Source organism: Amphiura filiformis, chromosome 9 (genome assembly GCF_039555335.1).
Source record: "Amphiura filiformis chromosome 9, Afil_fr2py, whole genome shotgun sequence".
NCBI classification, from domain to species: Eukaryota; Metazoa; Echinodermata; class Ophiuroidea; order Amphilepidida; family Amphiuridae; genus Amphiura; species Amphiura filiformis.
The window spans coordinates 60,458,862-60,475,494 of NC_092636.1; the positions used below are offsets into that span (position 1 = coordinate 60,458,862).

Below are 16,633 nucleotides of genomic sequence, written 5' to 3' on the forward strand. Positions count from 1 at the left end.
AACATGGTGAAATGTTTTGCAAATACATGCAAGTGAAAGTTGCTGCATAATATTCTTAGTTTGAGCAGCAGTGATTTTGACTTATATTGATGATTATGGTTTCCTAATACCTCTTACTTTCTATTCAAGGTCTGGTGCATGCATGGTGCTGATATTTAACCCTTGGTGTTGGGATTTTTGTTATATATTATGCTTGCATGTTGGACGTCTGATATACAAGTTCACATATATGTCATGAATTGTAAGGGAGCAAACAAAATGATTTTTTTAATCAACTTTTATTTTGTTGCATGTCAAACAATTTTCAAGACCTGCATGCATAAGATTTTTTATGATTTTATCTCTACTTATTTGCAGATTTGAAGTGTGATCACAAAAAATTGATATTTATTATATTGGTATATATTATGGTTGCATGATACATGTATTTTGAGTCCATTAAGTTTTGTAATGTTTAACAATTACGATGCTTTTTCTCATATCATATCCTTACAGATTGACCGCAAGAAATGGGCTGGAGGCGACACTGCTTTGAGTAATTTAGGTAAAATGCCTTTACAAGAAACAGCCTCAGCAATGGAAGGTAAGAAAACTTATGACAACACTACATCTGATGGTACCTTAGTTTAATCTTAATCTTAAAAGAAGGGTATGAGGTGTAAAAAATGGCAAACAATATAATAGAAAATGTTTATTTAGGTGACAAAAAAAAACCTGTTCTACAGGCTTGACTGAGTAGTGTTTGTTTGTTTTTAGCTGAAATTAAAATGGCCGTTTTGGGTTAAAGTGGATTGATTTTGACCCCAAAATGGTTTTTTTAAGTTCAAAAATGTTTCAAAATATGTCTGCAAAAATTCAGATCTTTTAAGCTTTGAATTAATTTTTAGGGTCATTTAGCCTCTTCCAGAAAAAAAAGAAAAATCTTGACCAACTGACCCTACTTGGCAATTCCTCCTGTAGAACAGAGATTGTTTTTTGTTGCTTTAATTGTTTCACCTCGCCTCATTTGACACTAGTGTCCATTCTTGAGACCTTAACCTATGATATGGGTCAAGTCCCTGTAGGTAACATAGAAACAACATCGAGGTAAGGCTAAAAAAGTTGTAAAGCGCATGGCAGTTTCAAAAACGAATGTGGAATATGGTTTTTTAAGATTTTTATTTTTTTCATGATGTTTTTAAAACTGAATTTTGAATTAAGATGTCATTTTTGAGTGTTCAAAAGTACACAGGATAAAATTGTGGTTGATTTACACAATTGAAGTACAAATATCAATTATTCAAAAGAAAAAGAAAAAATTAATTTACCATTTCAGCTGACATGGAAGCGCTAAGAAAAACGAATGCACACAGGCGCTTTGAGCCACAACATTTTTTAAGCCTAATCACTGTTTTTTAAATGTAGTTGCAAAAGCAATTCAGAATTATGAAAATCCATGCTACCTATACTATTTATTATTAAAAAGATGAAACTCTTACAAATGACCAAGGTTGCTGAAAACAAGAAAAAGCTACCTTGTTGGTTTTTGAAGACCTTGAATTGACTCATATTGCATCGATACTACTTGCTTATGTAAAGTTAAGCATTCTTTTGGGCTTCATATTCCCTTTGAAAGCAGCATGGCACCTTAACTTTAAATTTGGAGAGCAATTTTGGGCAAGTCAAATTATTGTGAGGTCTGTCATTAACTTACCAAAATAGAATTATACATTTAAATAACATTGAATATTCTTGCACCATCTTATTTATTGCAGCCACAAGTGCCCAGGATGTTGTAATCCGTGGTGCAGGACCTGCTATAGGTGGCGCTATTCCTGCAGCTAATGGCGATGGAGGTCGTAAAAAATGGGGAGGTCATGGGACAGCAGTAGTTAGTGCCCTGGGAAAGGTGGATTTAGCATCAGAGACAATTACCCTCAGCAAGAATGAACCAAAAGGTAAAATAAAATGTTGCATTTGTTTGTTTTAATTTATTCATTTTCAGGAAAATTTTGATTTTATATTACTCTAGTGAGTGGGTTTCAGATGTGACTTGTGTGAATGGTAATAATTATGATTCAGCAAATTAAACCCGATGCAAGTAGAAAGTAATTCTGGTTCTCTGGGAGCACACCAAATAAAATTAGTTGTGTTTCTTTTATTTAAATATATTATTTACATAATGGGCAGGATTTTAATTTCTAAACACAAGTGAAGATAAACAACCAAGTTGAAATGCCTTACCTTATTCAACTAGTAAAGGTGATTTAGAAAATTGACTATAGTTGCTTCATATTTTTGTACATCCTTCATACAGCACCCATGGGTATAACTATAGTGAAGAGTGATGACAAGAAGACACCTCCAAGGAAATTACCTATTGCTAAAGGCACCATTACTATCTCTAAACCAGATGACGCAAAATCAACTGATGACACTGATGGCGGTAAGATTATATCTTGACATGTTTTGTTGCGTGGATGCAAGAAAAATCTAATGATCTCAAGCAAATAACATCTGCAATTGCAAGGACCAAGGGAAAAAAGTTTGTTTACGAAATCTGCGACCATAACTGTGAATTTGGATTTGCCACTATGCAATGAGCTTATTTTGGCCTTCTTTGTTTAAAGTGGCAAAAACACTCAATTGTTGGTGGCAGGTCATTGGAGCAGGTATTCTTTTATGCATTTTTATGCTTTACACAACTCAACTTATACTAAAATTAGAATCAATTCAAATTCAATTGTTTTGATCTAGGTGATATTGAGACAATAGAAACTGATGATGGTAAAGCAGATGAAGTGAAAGAAAGACTGGGTACTATAGGAGAATCGACAGAACCAAAGACAGCATGGGACAATAAATCACCCAGACCACCAAAGTCTCCTAAATCACCAACGGGAAGTTCATCTTCACTAGGTAAGGAGGAAAATTGTAAAACCCACAGATACATTGAAGGATTAGATCCCATGTAGATGCGGATCAGACACAATCATTATAATTCCTTACCTTGAAACTTATTGCAGTTGGGGATAAGCACTCAAATCTGCAAATTTGGCGACATTCAACATAATATTTTTATGCATAATTTTTGTTCAAATGTCAGAATATGGTACGCAATATTCTGCTTTTTATTCGTCGGTAATGATTTGTCAAAAATCCAAGTTTAAAGTGTGTAAATTGATGTGCAAAGTTGCAGAATTACTTTCTTAGAAGTGCTTTTTTGATTTGGCTGTTAGAACTGTATATCGCCGTATACAGTGATACATTGTCACCCTGTTCGGTGAGGTCGCCTGGTTGAGCGAGGTCGCCCAATCGAACGCTTTTCCCCGACTGAGTGGTTAAAATCTTAAGTCAGATTTTATGAAAACGTTATTACAATCAATATTCATACAAGAAAATGTCCATATGAGGAGCAAAATTAAGCACTAAACCAGGATTGATTATATAAATTGGTGCATGAAATACTATTGTCCCAATTACTTGGCTTTAGTGGGCAATCATAGTTTCAGGGACTTTCAAGTAGTGTGAGCAATACCGATCGATTAGTACTTCGACGTGGGATAATCATAACTATTTTAGTGTGGTAGTTTCTTGGCATTGCATACGAATAAAGTAAACTTCTTGAAATAATTTCTTGCTGCAGATGTAAATGAAGAAACTGTAATTAGAGCAAGATCACCGAGGTCACCCAGGAGGCGACGTGAACTTACCAAGAGTGAAAAGAAACAGAATGGTGAAAGCTGTGAAGAGACACTGAAAAAAGAAGATGAAAAGACGCCGAAAAAGATAGATGAAAAGACACCGAAAAAAGAAGAAGAAAAGATGCCAAAAAAGGAAGAAACATGTGAAACAAAAGAGGATGGCAAGTCAAAAGAGAAGACTCCAGAAAAGCAAACTGATGAAGAACAGGACAAATCTCAGGAGCAAGTACCAACCAAAGAGAAAGGTGAAAAACAAAATTGATCACTTAACTCTGTTACATTATATTGAAACCCTATGTGTGGGGGTATTTATGTGTGTGTGTGTGCTAGGGATGTGCAGGGTAGGGGGGTGTATGTGTTAAAAAGCACATACAACTGTGTAGCCTTACTGCAACTGTGGAGCTCCACGGTTGGAGATAGCTTCAAAAACAAGCCAGAGAGGGATATAAAACCCCCATTTTGTGATACGAATACCTCCATTGTCAGTTGTTTGTGTACGGATGAGCTTAGCATTTAGAATGTATTGGGTGTGTGTGCGTGTGAAGTGAACCTCCGCGGTTGGAAACTCCACACTTGATAGCGTCTACAAGAGTGGGTTTGTTTGTTAGAAGTTGATATGAAGACATTCAAATGTTCGGTCTGTGATTCCAACTTGATGCAATAGACTAGAAACACTTCAAAAGAGAATTTAACAACAAGTCCCCTATTGGTTGGTCTTGACAATTGCCTTGCACTATTACATCAAATTTGCATGTATGAAAATTAGCACACAAAATGGTGTAATTGTGTCTATGGTCCTTGTTTGATGGCAAATGTGTGGGACGTATGTGTCGGTGTATTCGATAGTGGTCCCAAGTGTGCATGCATGTTCATAGGTACACAGTGCACACTTCCATATAGGAACACAGATATTTTTCTGAGGTTTTAAGCATATTCCCTCCCTCCCACCTCCAATTAAACAAATGAAAATAAAAAATGATATTTTATTTGACATAGACAATTCACTCTCTGAAAACTAACTGCTCTCAGCAACATTACCAAATCTTGCCTGCATCCTTACTTCTCCCAACCTTTAATACAAATGAGAAATATCTCATCATTACCTGGGCTTTGCATCACCATCTATATACTGCAATCCAAATCTTACCCTGAACCTGCTAAGCTACTAAAAGCAAAGCTTGGTTAACATTGAACTGATACTCAATAATATTGTAGTCCCAGTTCATTTCTTGTTAACCATGTTTTTAACATAGGATATGTATTGATATGTTACTTCACAAAGTACTGATAAGAATTTTGACAAATACAAATGATTAAACAACTCTTGCAATCATTTGCAGCCTCAATGTGTTCCCTTTTGTGTACTTATGTATGGGAATCAAAAATATGGTGTTTTTAGCAGAGACTTTGACACTGTTTTTAGTATATACAAATCAGTTTCAATAAACGATGTATAACAATTTACGATTGATAATAATGAACTATGGTACAATCTATTACACCACTCCTGTCATACCCCCTCTGATTCTAATGAGAATTGTGCATACTCATGGAATAAGCCACAGGTTCTGGGTGGCATAACTTATTCTAATTCAGTTGGTGCATCTTGTCAAGAATACAAGCAATTTGATTGGTTTTCACCTAAACATTAAGACACGATAGTCATATAAGACAGCAAGCGCACAGACACGCAACGGCAGCACGCTTGTAGATCCTCAGAGATAATGCGTTCACGTAATACATGTGCACGAATGAAGAACGCAATTCGGCGGCTTAGATGTTCGTAACGGTTTCATTCATTTAAAACAACAGGGATGTACTTACAAAAGTAACTTGATCGGGAAAAAGCACTTTTACTTATAAAAATTATACTTAAACTGAATAAGAATGAGAATAAAAGAGAGGATGCACCGACATCCACTACTCAAAATATTGGCCAGCCCATCCATTGTGACACGATATTGGATAGTCAAAAGACAAAATCCTAGTTTTATTCTCTAATTGAAAAACTTAACCTGAACTATTTCAGTTTCTTGATATGCATTCAAAATTTGCAAACCCTTCGTGTATTAACAAGACTAGTGTATCCTTTCTTATTTTGCTGCTTTTTATGCAAAAATCTAATGATATCACATGACATTTGTTATACATAATTAGTGAAGCAGTAGTACAATTAGCTTGATATAGATTAGCCTTAACCCTGCTTAACCTAGTACTGCCTCAATGCACATCATATCAGCACAACATTTGTCTACAATTTTCATTACAAGTTGCCAATATTGTAATACTTTTATATCCCTGCCCATATCCATACATCCCTATACTAAACATCCAAACCAAAAGGTTCAGAAGAGCAGACTGTGAACCAGATCAGAAAGAACAAAAATGTCTTGGAAGATGAGGAGGAAGAACAGAAAAGATATCTTGATGCTTTACAAGAACAGCTAGATGCAGAAAAAGAAGATGAATCTCAACCCAACCAAGATGATCCTTTAGAAGCCTACCGAGACACTTTCTTAGAACTATCCGGGGAATTAGAAGTGGTAACTCCAACAAACCCGGATGAACCGAGGACTTTCAAAAGAATCCAAAATCGGGATGAAGCAACGTTAAAAGCAGATGCGGAAGTGGAGTCGATTGGAGTGCATTCTCCGGAAGAAACCAGGCGACTGAAGTTGTTGAAAGAGGAACCGTGCACTCCCCTAGTAGTCCAGTAGATGTTTGGATGACACCAAGTGATAAAGCAGTTGACCCTGATAAAGCAGTGGAAGGTAGCTAATTTGCATGTTACTGTTGAACACAGCTAGGTTTGTTTGCTGTGCATGATTTTGGATGATTTAGAGATGGTGTTTTTACATTTTACTGACCATTTAACATAGTGTTTTGTTGCATTTGTGCCGTTTGTTTTGCACTGTGTGCTTTGAATGAACAAGAAATCAAAGGATCTGTCTACAAGAGCTGCCATGTTTGTTTCTCATTCATCGTTGACTTTGTTGAAATATATTTGTCTTGTGTTTTCCAGTGTTATTCATCAGTGTTACTCAGTGTGAGTGTGGAATTGTGAAATGTTTTCATTATTTTAAGTTGGAATTCTGGAGAAAAAATGAAAGTCACGATTTAGTTTCTGTGAATAGAAAGTTAGCAGCTTATTTTTATTTCTTCATGAATCTTCATTATGCAAGTATGAAATGTGTGAAATATCTGCTACAGTTTCAATCCTTTCACATGACCGATACTATATATTTTCAGCCTTTTTTTGCGATTAATATCAGAACTACAAATTTAACAGCCAGCAAAAGGTTGTTGTGACCCAGGTGGTTTTCTGTGCAAGTTTTTGAAACTGCACAAAATAAACATCCAGAATTGCTCAGAACTGCAAAAACTGTATCAAATTAATACCGCTTTTAAAGTATTCTGCTTTGCATAATCTTTCTGCACTCTTAGTTTAAATAAGATTTTAACATATCTATTTTCTTCTTGAAATTTGACAATGACATTAATTTAAATGATGAAGTGCATGTCACAGTATAAATGTTGCAAACATTTAATCCCTGCTTCCACCTGCCATATATTTAAGAACCTTGATATTAAACATTGACTGTCCAGTTTCATAATAAAACATCTAGTGCCAACCCCACAATACATCTTTTTCCAAGCATGTCAACATTGAGTGACCTACTCTTCCAACCAAACTTTTTTATTATTTTTATTGTGTTTTTATTTGGTTAAAACAATGCCTGTTTCATTTTCTTGGAACTTTTCATAACAAAGTTGTATTAACTTGTTTTTTCTTTATTTACAAACTTGAAGTGAACAAATCACACTGAAACAACATTTAATAATCATCAGCTCTTATAATTATTAATACACTTTATATTTCAATGAGCAATTACATCGGTTGTACAGCAAATGTTACTTTACTGCACATCACATTAAAGCCTTAATGTAAGATTTCCTTCAAATTGTAAATTTGTTATTCTATACTCAAAATGCTGAAATAATACTAGTAATAATTAGTAGAGACTGACCGATCAGGTCCTTATCTGAATCGGCCGATTGGCCGATCAATTATCTCTTTGATCTGCCGATTCGATCGCCGATCGCCGATTACCAGTTCCCCAATTGTAAACAATGGCTGCCATCACCGTGAGTAAATTTCACCCGTATGTTGAAAGGGTACTTGTACGCAAAGTATTACCATAATTATGTATGCTCTGAGCACAAAAAAACACACTCCCATATGCATTTAAAATACTGAATTTGACCATGATTATTATAAGCTCAATTTACCTTTTCCCCGGATGTCCCAGTCCATCGAATTATTCGATCGCCCCATTTTAATATTGTGTTTACGTTCAAGTCAGTGTGAGTTTTGCACACGGCCCAATCTGACACGCACGTGTGTAACCCGGAAGTGTTGAGTTTTGCACACGGCCCGCACGCACGTGTGTAACCCGAAGTAAGAACTACAATTGTAATGTGCATGCGGGGAATTACCTGATTAATTATCTCAGCTGCGTGCCTGAATCACGGTATGATTTTATATGTTTATCGCCTACAAAGCTTGTTCTTTTGCTAAATTTCGCTTGATTTAACTAGTCTTATTCAAAGAAATATACAAATAAATGAATACTTGTTAAGCTTCAACAATTACTTTCATGATATTGGGTGATCGGTGCATTACATCGGCGGATGAAGGAAAAATCGGCCGATGCAGATTACTACCGATAAGCTAATAATCGGCCCGATACGGAAGCTACCGATCTGATCGGTCAGTCTCTAAATTATTGTGAAGGGTTACTATCCATTTTGAGCTGAAATAACAAGGTAAAGTGAAAGAAACCCTGCTGGTTATTTTAGCTGTTTAACATGCAGTTCTATAGGAGGACATAAAGTCACAATTCTTTATGTCGTACTTTGCTCTGTTGACCTACAGACACAATAAATTTGGCTGATTCCATTTTAGGTGCAAGTTGGGACATGTGTAAACATTACAAATATGCCAAAAAAATCAGGTTTGAAAAAAATTAACCAATTTCTTCATATAAGATCGTACATTATGGCTTTAACCTAATGTTACTGTTATAACACTAATAACAAATGGGCTATTCCAGTTGAAATCCATACAACCCTATGGAAGACATGACCTTAATATCCAACACAAGGGGTGTAGATTTCAAGTGGAATCACCATTCAGGTAACCCCATTTGAAATTCACACTCCCTGTGTGGAAGGTTAAGAGCAAGTCTACCATAGGGGGTGTAAGGATTTCAACTGGAATAGACACATGAAGTTGAACTATACCACATGAAGTTAATACTCAATTCAGGTTTAAAGTATGTTCAAAAATGTTTTGATCAACGTCACCAATTTATGTTAAAAATTGTGTACTTACTTGGGGGTAAATTTTTTGAAGGCCACAACAACAAGACTATTATATATTGTTTTAATTTAGGTTATTGTTGTATTGAAAACTGCAGGATTCAGTGACCTATTCAAACCAGAACAGCTGCTGCCCAACATTGTGGAACTTATATTAAAAAGAACTTCAGGGTCTGATATGCCATTCCTGTCACACACCATTTAATTATTTTGAAAATGGTGCATACTCTTGGAATAAAGCACAGCTCATGGGTGCTGTACCTTGTAAAACCTAGCCAAGAATTTACCAAAACAGGATAGAATTATCTGCTGTTACATCTGTTAAGCTAGTGATATGAAGACTTCGTTTATGATATCTTAAAAACAAGATTGATGCTTTGATTTCAAATTATTTTTTGAAATTGTGTATCTATTTGAACACATAATAATGTGTATTATGATGTATTTTTATTTGAAGCTCTCATTGGTAAAGTAGACTTCCAAGATGAAGAGGAGGAGGAGCAAGAACCAGGGACAGATGACAAAGATGATAGGTAGGTCAATGGGCTATTCCATACACCCTCTACAGCCTCTATGGAAGATGCGACCTTAATTTCCTACACATGGAGTGTGAATTTTTAATGGGGTTACCTGAATGGGTGATTCCATTTGAAATCTACACTCCTTGTGTGGGAGATTAAAGTCTTCCAAAGGGGGGTGTATGTGTATGGATATGACCTAAGAAATTGATCATTCTGACTTAGCCTGAAGATGACACTCGCTAAGGTATGGGAACTCAGCCCTCTGATATTTTAGATATATACCAGGGATGTGGGGAAAAGTGTTATTTTCATTGTAGCTAAATAATATATTGTAATTTTAGAGTTGTATTTTGGTTATCTTGTACAACGCCTTGTGGTTGCATGCAATATAAGGCACTTAATAAATTGCATTTATTATTTCTTTTATTATTCATGATCAGTAAAGTTACTAACATTATTTCCAAAATGTCAGATTTGGGTCTAAGTTGTTGAAATCATGTTACCTCAGCAAATTACATGTGTTTTTCTCATCACTTTTCTTACAGTGAGGAGGGAGGACTCTTTGTTGGGCTAACCACAGGCAATTTTGACACAGATGCAAGAGTAAGTGTGGAAAGATTGGTGTAAAATGTACAACATTAAATAAGTGAAGTCAGATACCATAGTAACATGATAGGGATATCATACCAATAGGGCAATTGTGGCCATTGTACAAAGCAAACAGTAAGGCATAACATCTAATTTGGTCCTATAGCTATATCGGTGATTAGCTCTTCTGTCGTACCTTGAACATATGCATAGTTTCTTTGTTTTTTATTTAAATGAACAACAATAACACAATGCAAATGTTAATTATTAGAGCTTGATAAATGAAACTTTTATAAAAACATTCCAGATACTCCGCTCATGCTCTTTACCAGACCTTAGCAAACTTTTCCGCACCACACTGGCTCTCAATCCATTCTTTGAGGTAGAACAGCAGACAATGGCAGCCGCTGCAACAACCCTTAATCTCAATTTGGAATTAGAAGACCTGGAGGATGAAGACCAAGAGAATGATGTTGGGGAAGATGATTTCGATGGAGGAGGAGATGAAGATAATGTGGTAGAGAATGGGGATGATGAAGAGGAACAGGATCAATCGGGGTAAGTGATGGGGAAATGGTTTGATGCTGGTTTAATCATCTTTGCCTACTCTGGCCACCAAGGCCAATAGGGAAAATGATGTTATAATGTGGCCATGTAAACTGTAATGCCACTAAGAGCAGTAAAAGAGAATGAATTGGATGCAATAAGCATGACCTTGCATTAAGGGGCCAATGTGAATGTAGATGTGATTGTCATGCTCAGACCTGTAGTCAGGGGATGCGGGTGGTATGATGTACCACACCCCCCCCCCCACCCCAATAATAAATAAATAAAAAGTCCACTTTTCATGGACACAATTTTAAAATGTACCCAAGAAGTTAGAAATTATAAAGAAAAAGTAACCGGAAGCCCCTTTTTCATGTTAAACCTTTCATATTACTAGTCTGAAAAATTTTGCATGTAAACAAATTTATTTAGTAAAGCATAAATTTTTGAACTCCCTGCCCACAACAAAAGTCCTGGCTACGGGTCGTAAGTCCAAAGTTCTCTCAGGTGATAATGATAGTCATATTGGAGTGGAGTTGAAAAGGTAATGTTGAAATTGAGCAGAAAATTCATCTCATCTGTAGATAGTGATAAGGTAATAAAGTGTGTCCTTGATATTGGTAATTTTATCAGTAACTGTGGATCATAGATGTTTGCTAAAGACAACAGTGATTTGGTGTAATTTAAACTGCACAAGAAAACCAGGAACAACTATTATGATATTTAGTCCCAATTTGGGAGCCTATTGTACTCTGTTGCCAGGGACTTATGAAGGCATTAGAATTTCTATGGTAAATGGCATAACTGGATTGATATTCAAATAGCTGGGCAGACCTTAACAGTCACGATTTGCTTCTGTGAACTCACTGATTCTTACTGCTTATGTTTAGTGGAAGGCCTTCAACTGTACAGGTTGAGTGAACATGAATAGCCAGCTTCGTAGTAACCAAAATGATGTGACAGGAAAAGGCCTTGGCTCTCGCACAACTATAATGTGCGGACATTATATCTGGATTGTTGATTCTTGGAATGTAATGTGGGATATTAGCTTAATCTTGACAAGATGAATGTGGTATTTTGTTATTCGTGTATTTGATTTTTTTCCAGTGATGTTGAAGATGATGATGAAGATGATGAAGACTACCAGAGCTTCGTAGAATCACTCAAGCATGTATTGGAAGCAGCTGGTAAGACACTAGGTTCACTTCCATTAACATCTATCAAGTTGTGAGGCCTTAAACCATGAAATAAGCTTGTATATATTTGGGATTAAACCTCGCACTAGTTAATATGAGCACCATTCAGGATTTCACTAATAAATTTTGAAATTATTACACTGTCATAGAAAATTATGCTGCTTTGGTTCTCCTTCTTGCATGGAAAACCTAAAGCTAGGAGACAGGTCTTGGGATGTTTTTTGAACAGCCACTCCCTGGTTTCAGTGTCTACATCAGAAAGACCTTTTGGAATTTGGCAGGCTGTAAGAGGGCATTTGGTGATGATGTGATCAGCTGTCTGTTGTTTAGCTCCCCACTCACAGGCTCGGCCGTCAGTCAGGCCTTATTTCCACATGTTCGCCTAAGTGTCCAACCCTGTGCGTTGGCGGTTGAGTCTCACCCAATCACCCATGCTTGACGAGGAAGGTCAAAGTGATTTAGGCCATATCCCTCTTGTGGAAGTATACATGAATAAGAAAAATGGAGGCTAAACAATGGGGATTAATATTATAAGAATATATAAAGTATCGCCAAGAATATAGCAATCTATATCAAATCATCTCTGTATTTGACAGACAAAGGAGATGATGAAGAAGCCATGGAGAATGATTCGCCATCCCCTAAAAGTTTGTCTCCAACTGGAGCTGAAGGAGGTGAAGATGATGAGGATGATGAAGATGGAGTAGGGAGTAAACCCATCAATGAAGATTGGGATTCTGGTAAGAATTATAAGTAGCCTATGACAATAAGTTTACAACATCCAAAACATACAATGTCAAATAGTGTCCCCATTATGCATCCATGTACAAAAACATGAATATTTTTAGCTTTGGCCAACAAAAAAGAAAGTCTGTCTCAAGCACCCGCACATATCGCCATGTGAATTCTAATTAATGCTTAGCACTATGTGTTGGCCGTAAAATTCAGTGTTTTTTGTTTTGTTTTGTTTTTTCTTTCCATATGTTCAATTTTTTTTTGATATTTTCAGTATAGTATCTCGATCAAATTTTGTCTTTTTTAGCAGTTTGGTTGTTTTTTGTACATACCGTAGAATTCTCGTCTAGAAGCATATATGCCTTTAAACGAGGGGTTTTTTTAACGAAAGATATGAAAGGCCAATACCCTTCTCAAAAACATTGCAATAGATTGGTCTTACAAATATACATGTTTGTACAGCCGCCTTTATCACTAATATAGACAATAGTTGTGCAAACTCCAAATAACGTTTTTGTTGAGAGTGTCTGCCTCTTGTCTCTTGTGTCAAAAAAACCTTGTTTAGAGGCATATATATGCTTGTAGACGGAATTTTACGGTATTTCGCCATGATTGTAAAAGAGACAAATACAACTATTCATTGTGTATGTATATTATTATGTTTTTACCAAATGTGTCTGAGACAGACAAAATTGCATCAACAAGAGACAGTCATTGAAAGTTTGTGATTGGATTGTTCTCTGTAGGTGAAGGTGATGGAAGTGATGATGAGAACCAAAACCAAGATGATGATGATACTGAAAGTGTGTACTGCAGATTGGAAGAGTCAAGATTACAACTTGAAGAGGAACTGGGATGTGATGATTTCTTAAAAGCATATAAGACTGTGCAGGTATGTGGTCTTTGATAGCTATTAGCTACACATGAATATAGCATGCCTTCAACTGTAAACCCATACTGTGCAGGTATAGTGGTCTTTGATAGCTTTTTGTTACACAGGTATAAAACATGCTTTTAGCTGTAAACCCACTCTTAATCTCAGTAGTAACTTTTAAGACATTTATAAAATCATACTAGCCTGTCCATCAATGCCAGACATGCAATGTGACCCATAACCTAAATATATGCAGGTATATCTTGTTTAATTCCTGTTACAGTAGTCAAGTGGTTCCGATATGTCCAACCATTAAGTTCAGCTGTGGGTATGGTCAACCTAATGAGTTCCTGTTAGATAGTAGCTATATGCCCTCTTTTGTTGCAGAGCTCTCACCATTCTTTGGATATTGAATTGACCACAAAAAGGGAGGGGGCTTTGTCAGAGTGGTTACAGTTATTACAATCTCCCTTCAATAATAGTAATAATATAATATAACCATGATTACAAGTGCATTACACAATAGTTTCCAAATGCTACATAAAACACTGGATATAAATAACAAAAAAAGCAGAACAACATCATATAAATCCTTTAAAACCTTTAAAATATAAGCCTACATATCATAAATAAGATTCAATCCTTCCTTCAGGCAATTCATGAAGATGAAGATGAGAACATTGATGAAGGAACTAAGATAGTTGGCAACATCCTAGGAGAGCAGAAGCAACATCTGTACACCAAAATCCTACAGCTAGTCATGGCTGATGGAGCTTACACAGAAGGTATGTTATATCTGATAGGTTTGTTGTTATCCATAAGTACATTTATTTCCCCACAGGTTGGCTGCATTAATTAATCCATGTGATGATCAAACATACTGTTTTCTTGCATCATAATTTTGAATCACAGGAAAATATCAAGTGAAGTTTATAAACTTCCATTTCATTTACCCCAAATGATATTTCCAGTTATTAGGTGATTTTTAACAGGTCACTGTTTGATTCCCATTCTTTGTATTTGTAGAACAACATTGAGAGTTTATCACCATGGAGCTCAACCTTTTCCATACTTGCCAGGTCTTTGTATGTTTACAATGTGTACCTATGTAGCTAGCTATTGGTGAAAACTATGTTTCTCATTGTTAAACATACCAAATCCAGAATAAAGTTTGCTATCATTTATTGATGTATTCCAATCACAGAATTAAAGACAGAGAATCGGGACTCGACTGCCATCTTGATACAGGCATGGAGCAAAAATTGGGGGTATTCGGTTTCCCTCGGAATGCACTCGAGGCATTCGTTGTCATGCAAGCGACATGGATGATGGGCGATTTGAGAGACGCACTTGATGCGACCTGCACGCTGAGTACCAAGACGCTTCAGATGAGACGCAGAATTGTTTTCGTTCGTCTCCGCGCACCGTCGGCAAGGACCCGAATACCCCCAATTTTATCCCCATAGGTGACGGCGCGATTGTACGTGGCGGTATAGGGAGTCCCGGTTCTCCTTCTCTAATTCTGTGATTCCAATTGAAATCCATGCACCCCTTTTGGAAATTATGACCTTAGTATGTCTTACAAGGGGTGTAGACTTCAAACTGAGTTACCCATTCAGATAACTCTAACTGTAATTCATACTCCCTGTGTGACAGATTAAAGAAAAAAAAAAATATACAGGGGAAAGAAAAATTACACGTCACACACTAGCACAATTAAACATGAAATTACAAATGGAAACATAACTTGCATAGGGAGATAAACCAGAGAAAAAACGCTGAACATATCTGCCTGTGCAGGGACTTGAACCCCAGACCTCTCGCTTGCAGATTCAAGTCCCCGCATAGGCAGGTATGTCCGTAGTTTTTGATTTATAAAGAATTATGATTAAGCATCATTAATTTGATCTTGTGCACTAGTTTGTAATGTTTCTATGTCCCAGTGTATGATGCATAGGCCTCTTCCCTTGTTTGTCAAAAAATATATTTTTTCAAAGTATTTCATAAGGGGTGTATGGATCGCAATAGATGTTGGGAATTGAGGAAATCTTAAGAAAATTAACATACTTATCATACAAATTCAGAATAAATGAAACCAATGGTTCTTGGTGTGGCAAGTAGGTTGAATATGAGAACCATGCATCTATAGTGAACTCAAGAAAGAACTTATTAAAGTAGAATTGGGCAACCTGCAACCTTTGATAATGTCCAATAAAGCCTGTGATGCCTTTTCTTATGAAAAATATTACATTAGGAATATATGAAACAAATTTTACACTGTATGTGGCCCTTTAAACATATTAAAAAGTTTTGAAATTTGCAATATGGCCCACAGGTCCAAAAAGGTTGGCCACCCTGGACTTAAAAGAAGATGCAGAGATATTCAGTAAATCATCAGAGAATTGCTAAATAAGCAGAAGTAGGTCATAATGCTTTTTTATGAAGTAGCAAGTTTCTGCTTCCACTCAATACAAAAGGAGGTAACCAATGCACATCCTAAAATTTTTCAAATACCCCTTTGCTATGCTTATTCATCAAATTAACCTTCTTTTTAAACACAATCTAGGCCAATTGTGGTTTTCAATTACTAGAATGTCAAATACCCCCTTTCAATAACACTTTTAAGAGTCATTGTGGCTTTAAAAAGCCATAATGTGTGATTTGCATAGAGAATAGATTCCTATTTAAATGTTAGTTTTCACTGATCGCATTGTTCCCTTTTAATTTCGAGCAAAACAAATGATGTAAAACGAAGAAAATTGCTATTTCATTCCATGCCTACAATGCGTGTGTTTGCTCGCCGATCGTATTATTATCATGAATAGTGGTGTAGCTTCACACGGCTAGGAGGAACAAACAAGACGTAAGACGAATAGCTATATGCACACAGTTTATACGTCAAGACTTAAGACGAGACGATTCAATGATTCAGTAATACACATGCACACAATGTGTTTAGCCACCACTCAATCGGAGAACTCTGAATAAAACCAGAGATTTCCGATTTTAATATAAAAACTTAAATTTTACTGTAATTAAAGCACTTCAGGCATAGCAAGTTATTTACCCCTATTTTCATGGTCCGCACTGAAACTGGAAAAAAATAGC

At 36.1% G+C, this 16,633-nt stretch overlaps 1 protein-coding gene across 2 annotated transcripts in view; it reads left to right on the forward strand.

The window, feature by feature from the left end:
* Positions 1–16,633, forward strand: part of LOC140161252 (serine/threonine-protein kinase Nek1-like) — an 83,847-nt gene that overhangs the window by 44,393 nt on the left and 22,821 nt on the right. For both annotated transcript variants that reach the window (XM_072184713.1, XM_072184712.1), the window contains 12 exons: positions 496–583; positions 1,755–1,937; positions 2,297–2,425; positions 2,737–2,898; positions 3,626–3,928; positions 9,523–9,598; positions 10,132–10,189; positions 10,482–10,732; positions 11,828–11,907; positions 12,513–12,656; positions 13,398–13,543; positions 14,178–14,310. In XM_072184713.1, the coding sequence (XP_072040814.1) occupies positions 496–583; positions 1,755–1,937; positions 2,297–2,425; positions 2,737–2,898; positions 3,626–3,928; positions 9,523–9,598; positions 10,132–10,189; positions 10,482–10,732; positions 11,828–11,907; positions 12,513–12,656; positions 13,398–13,543; positions 14,178–14,310 (1,753 nt within the window). The remainder of the gene's footprint in view (positions 1–495; positions 584–1,754; positions 1,938–2,296; positions 2,426–2,736; positions 2,899–3,625; positions 3,929–9,522; positions 9,599–10,131; positions 10,190–10,481; positions 10,733–11,827; positions 11,908–12,512; positions 12,657–13,397; positions 13,544–14,177; positions 14,311–16,633) is intronic.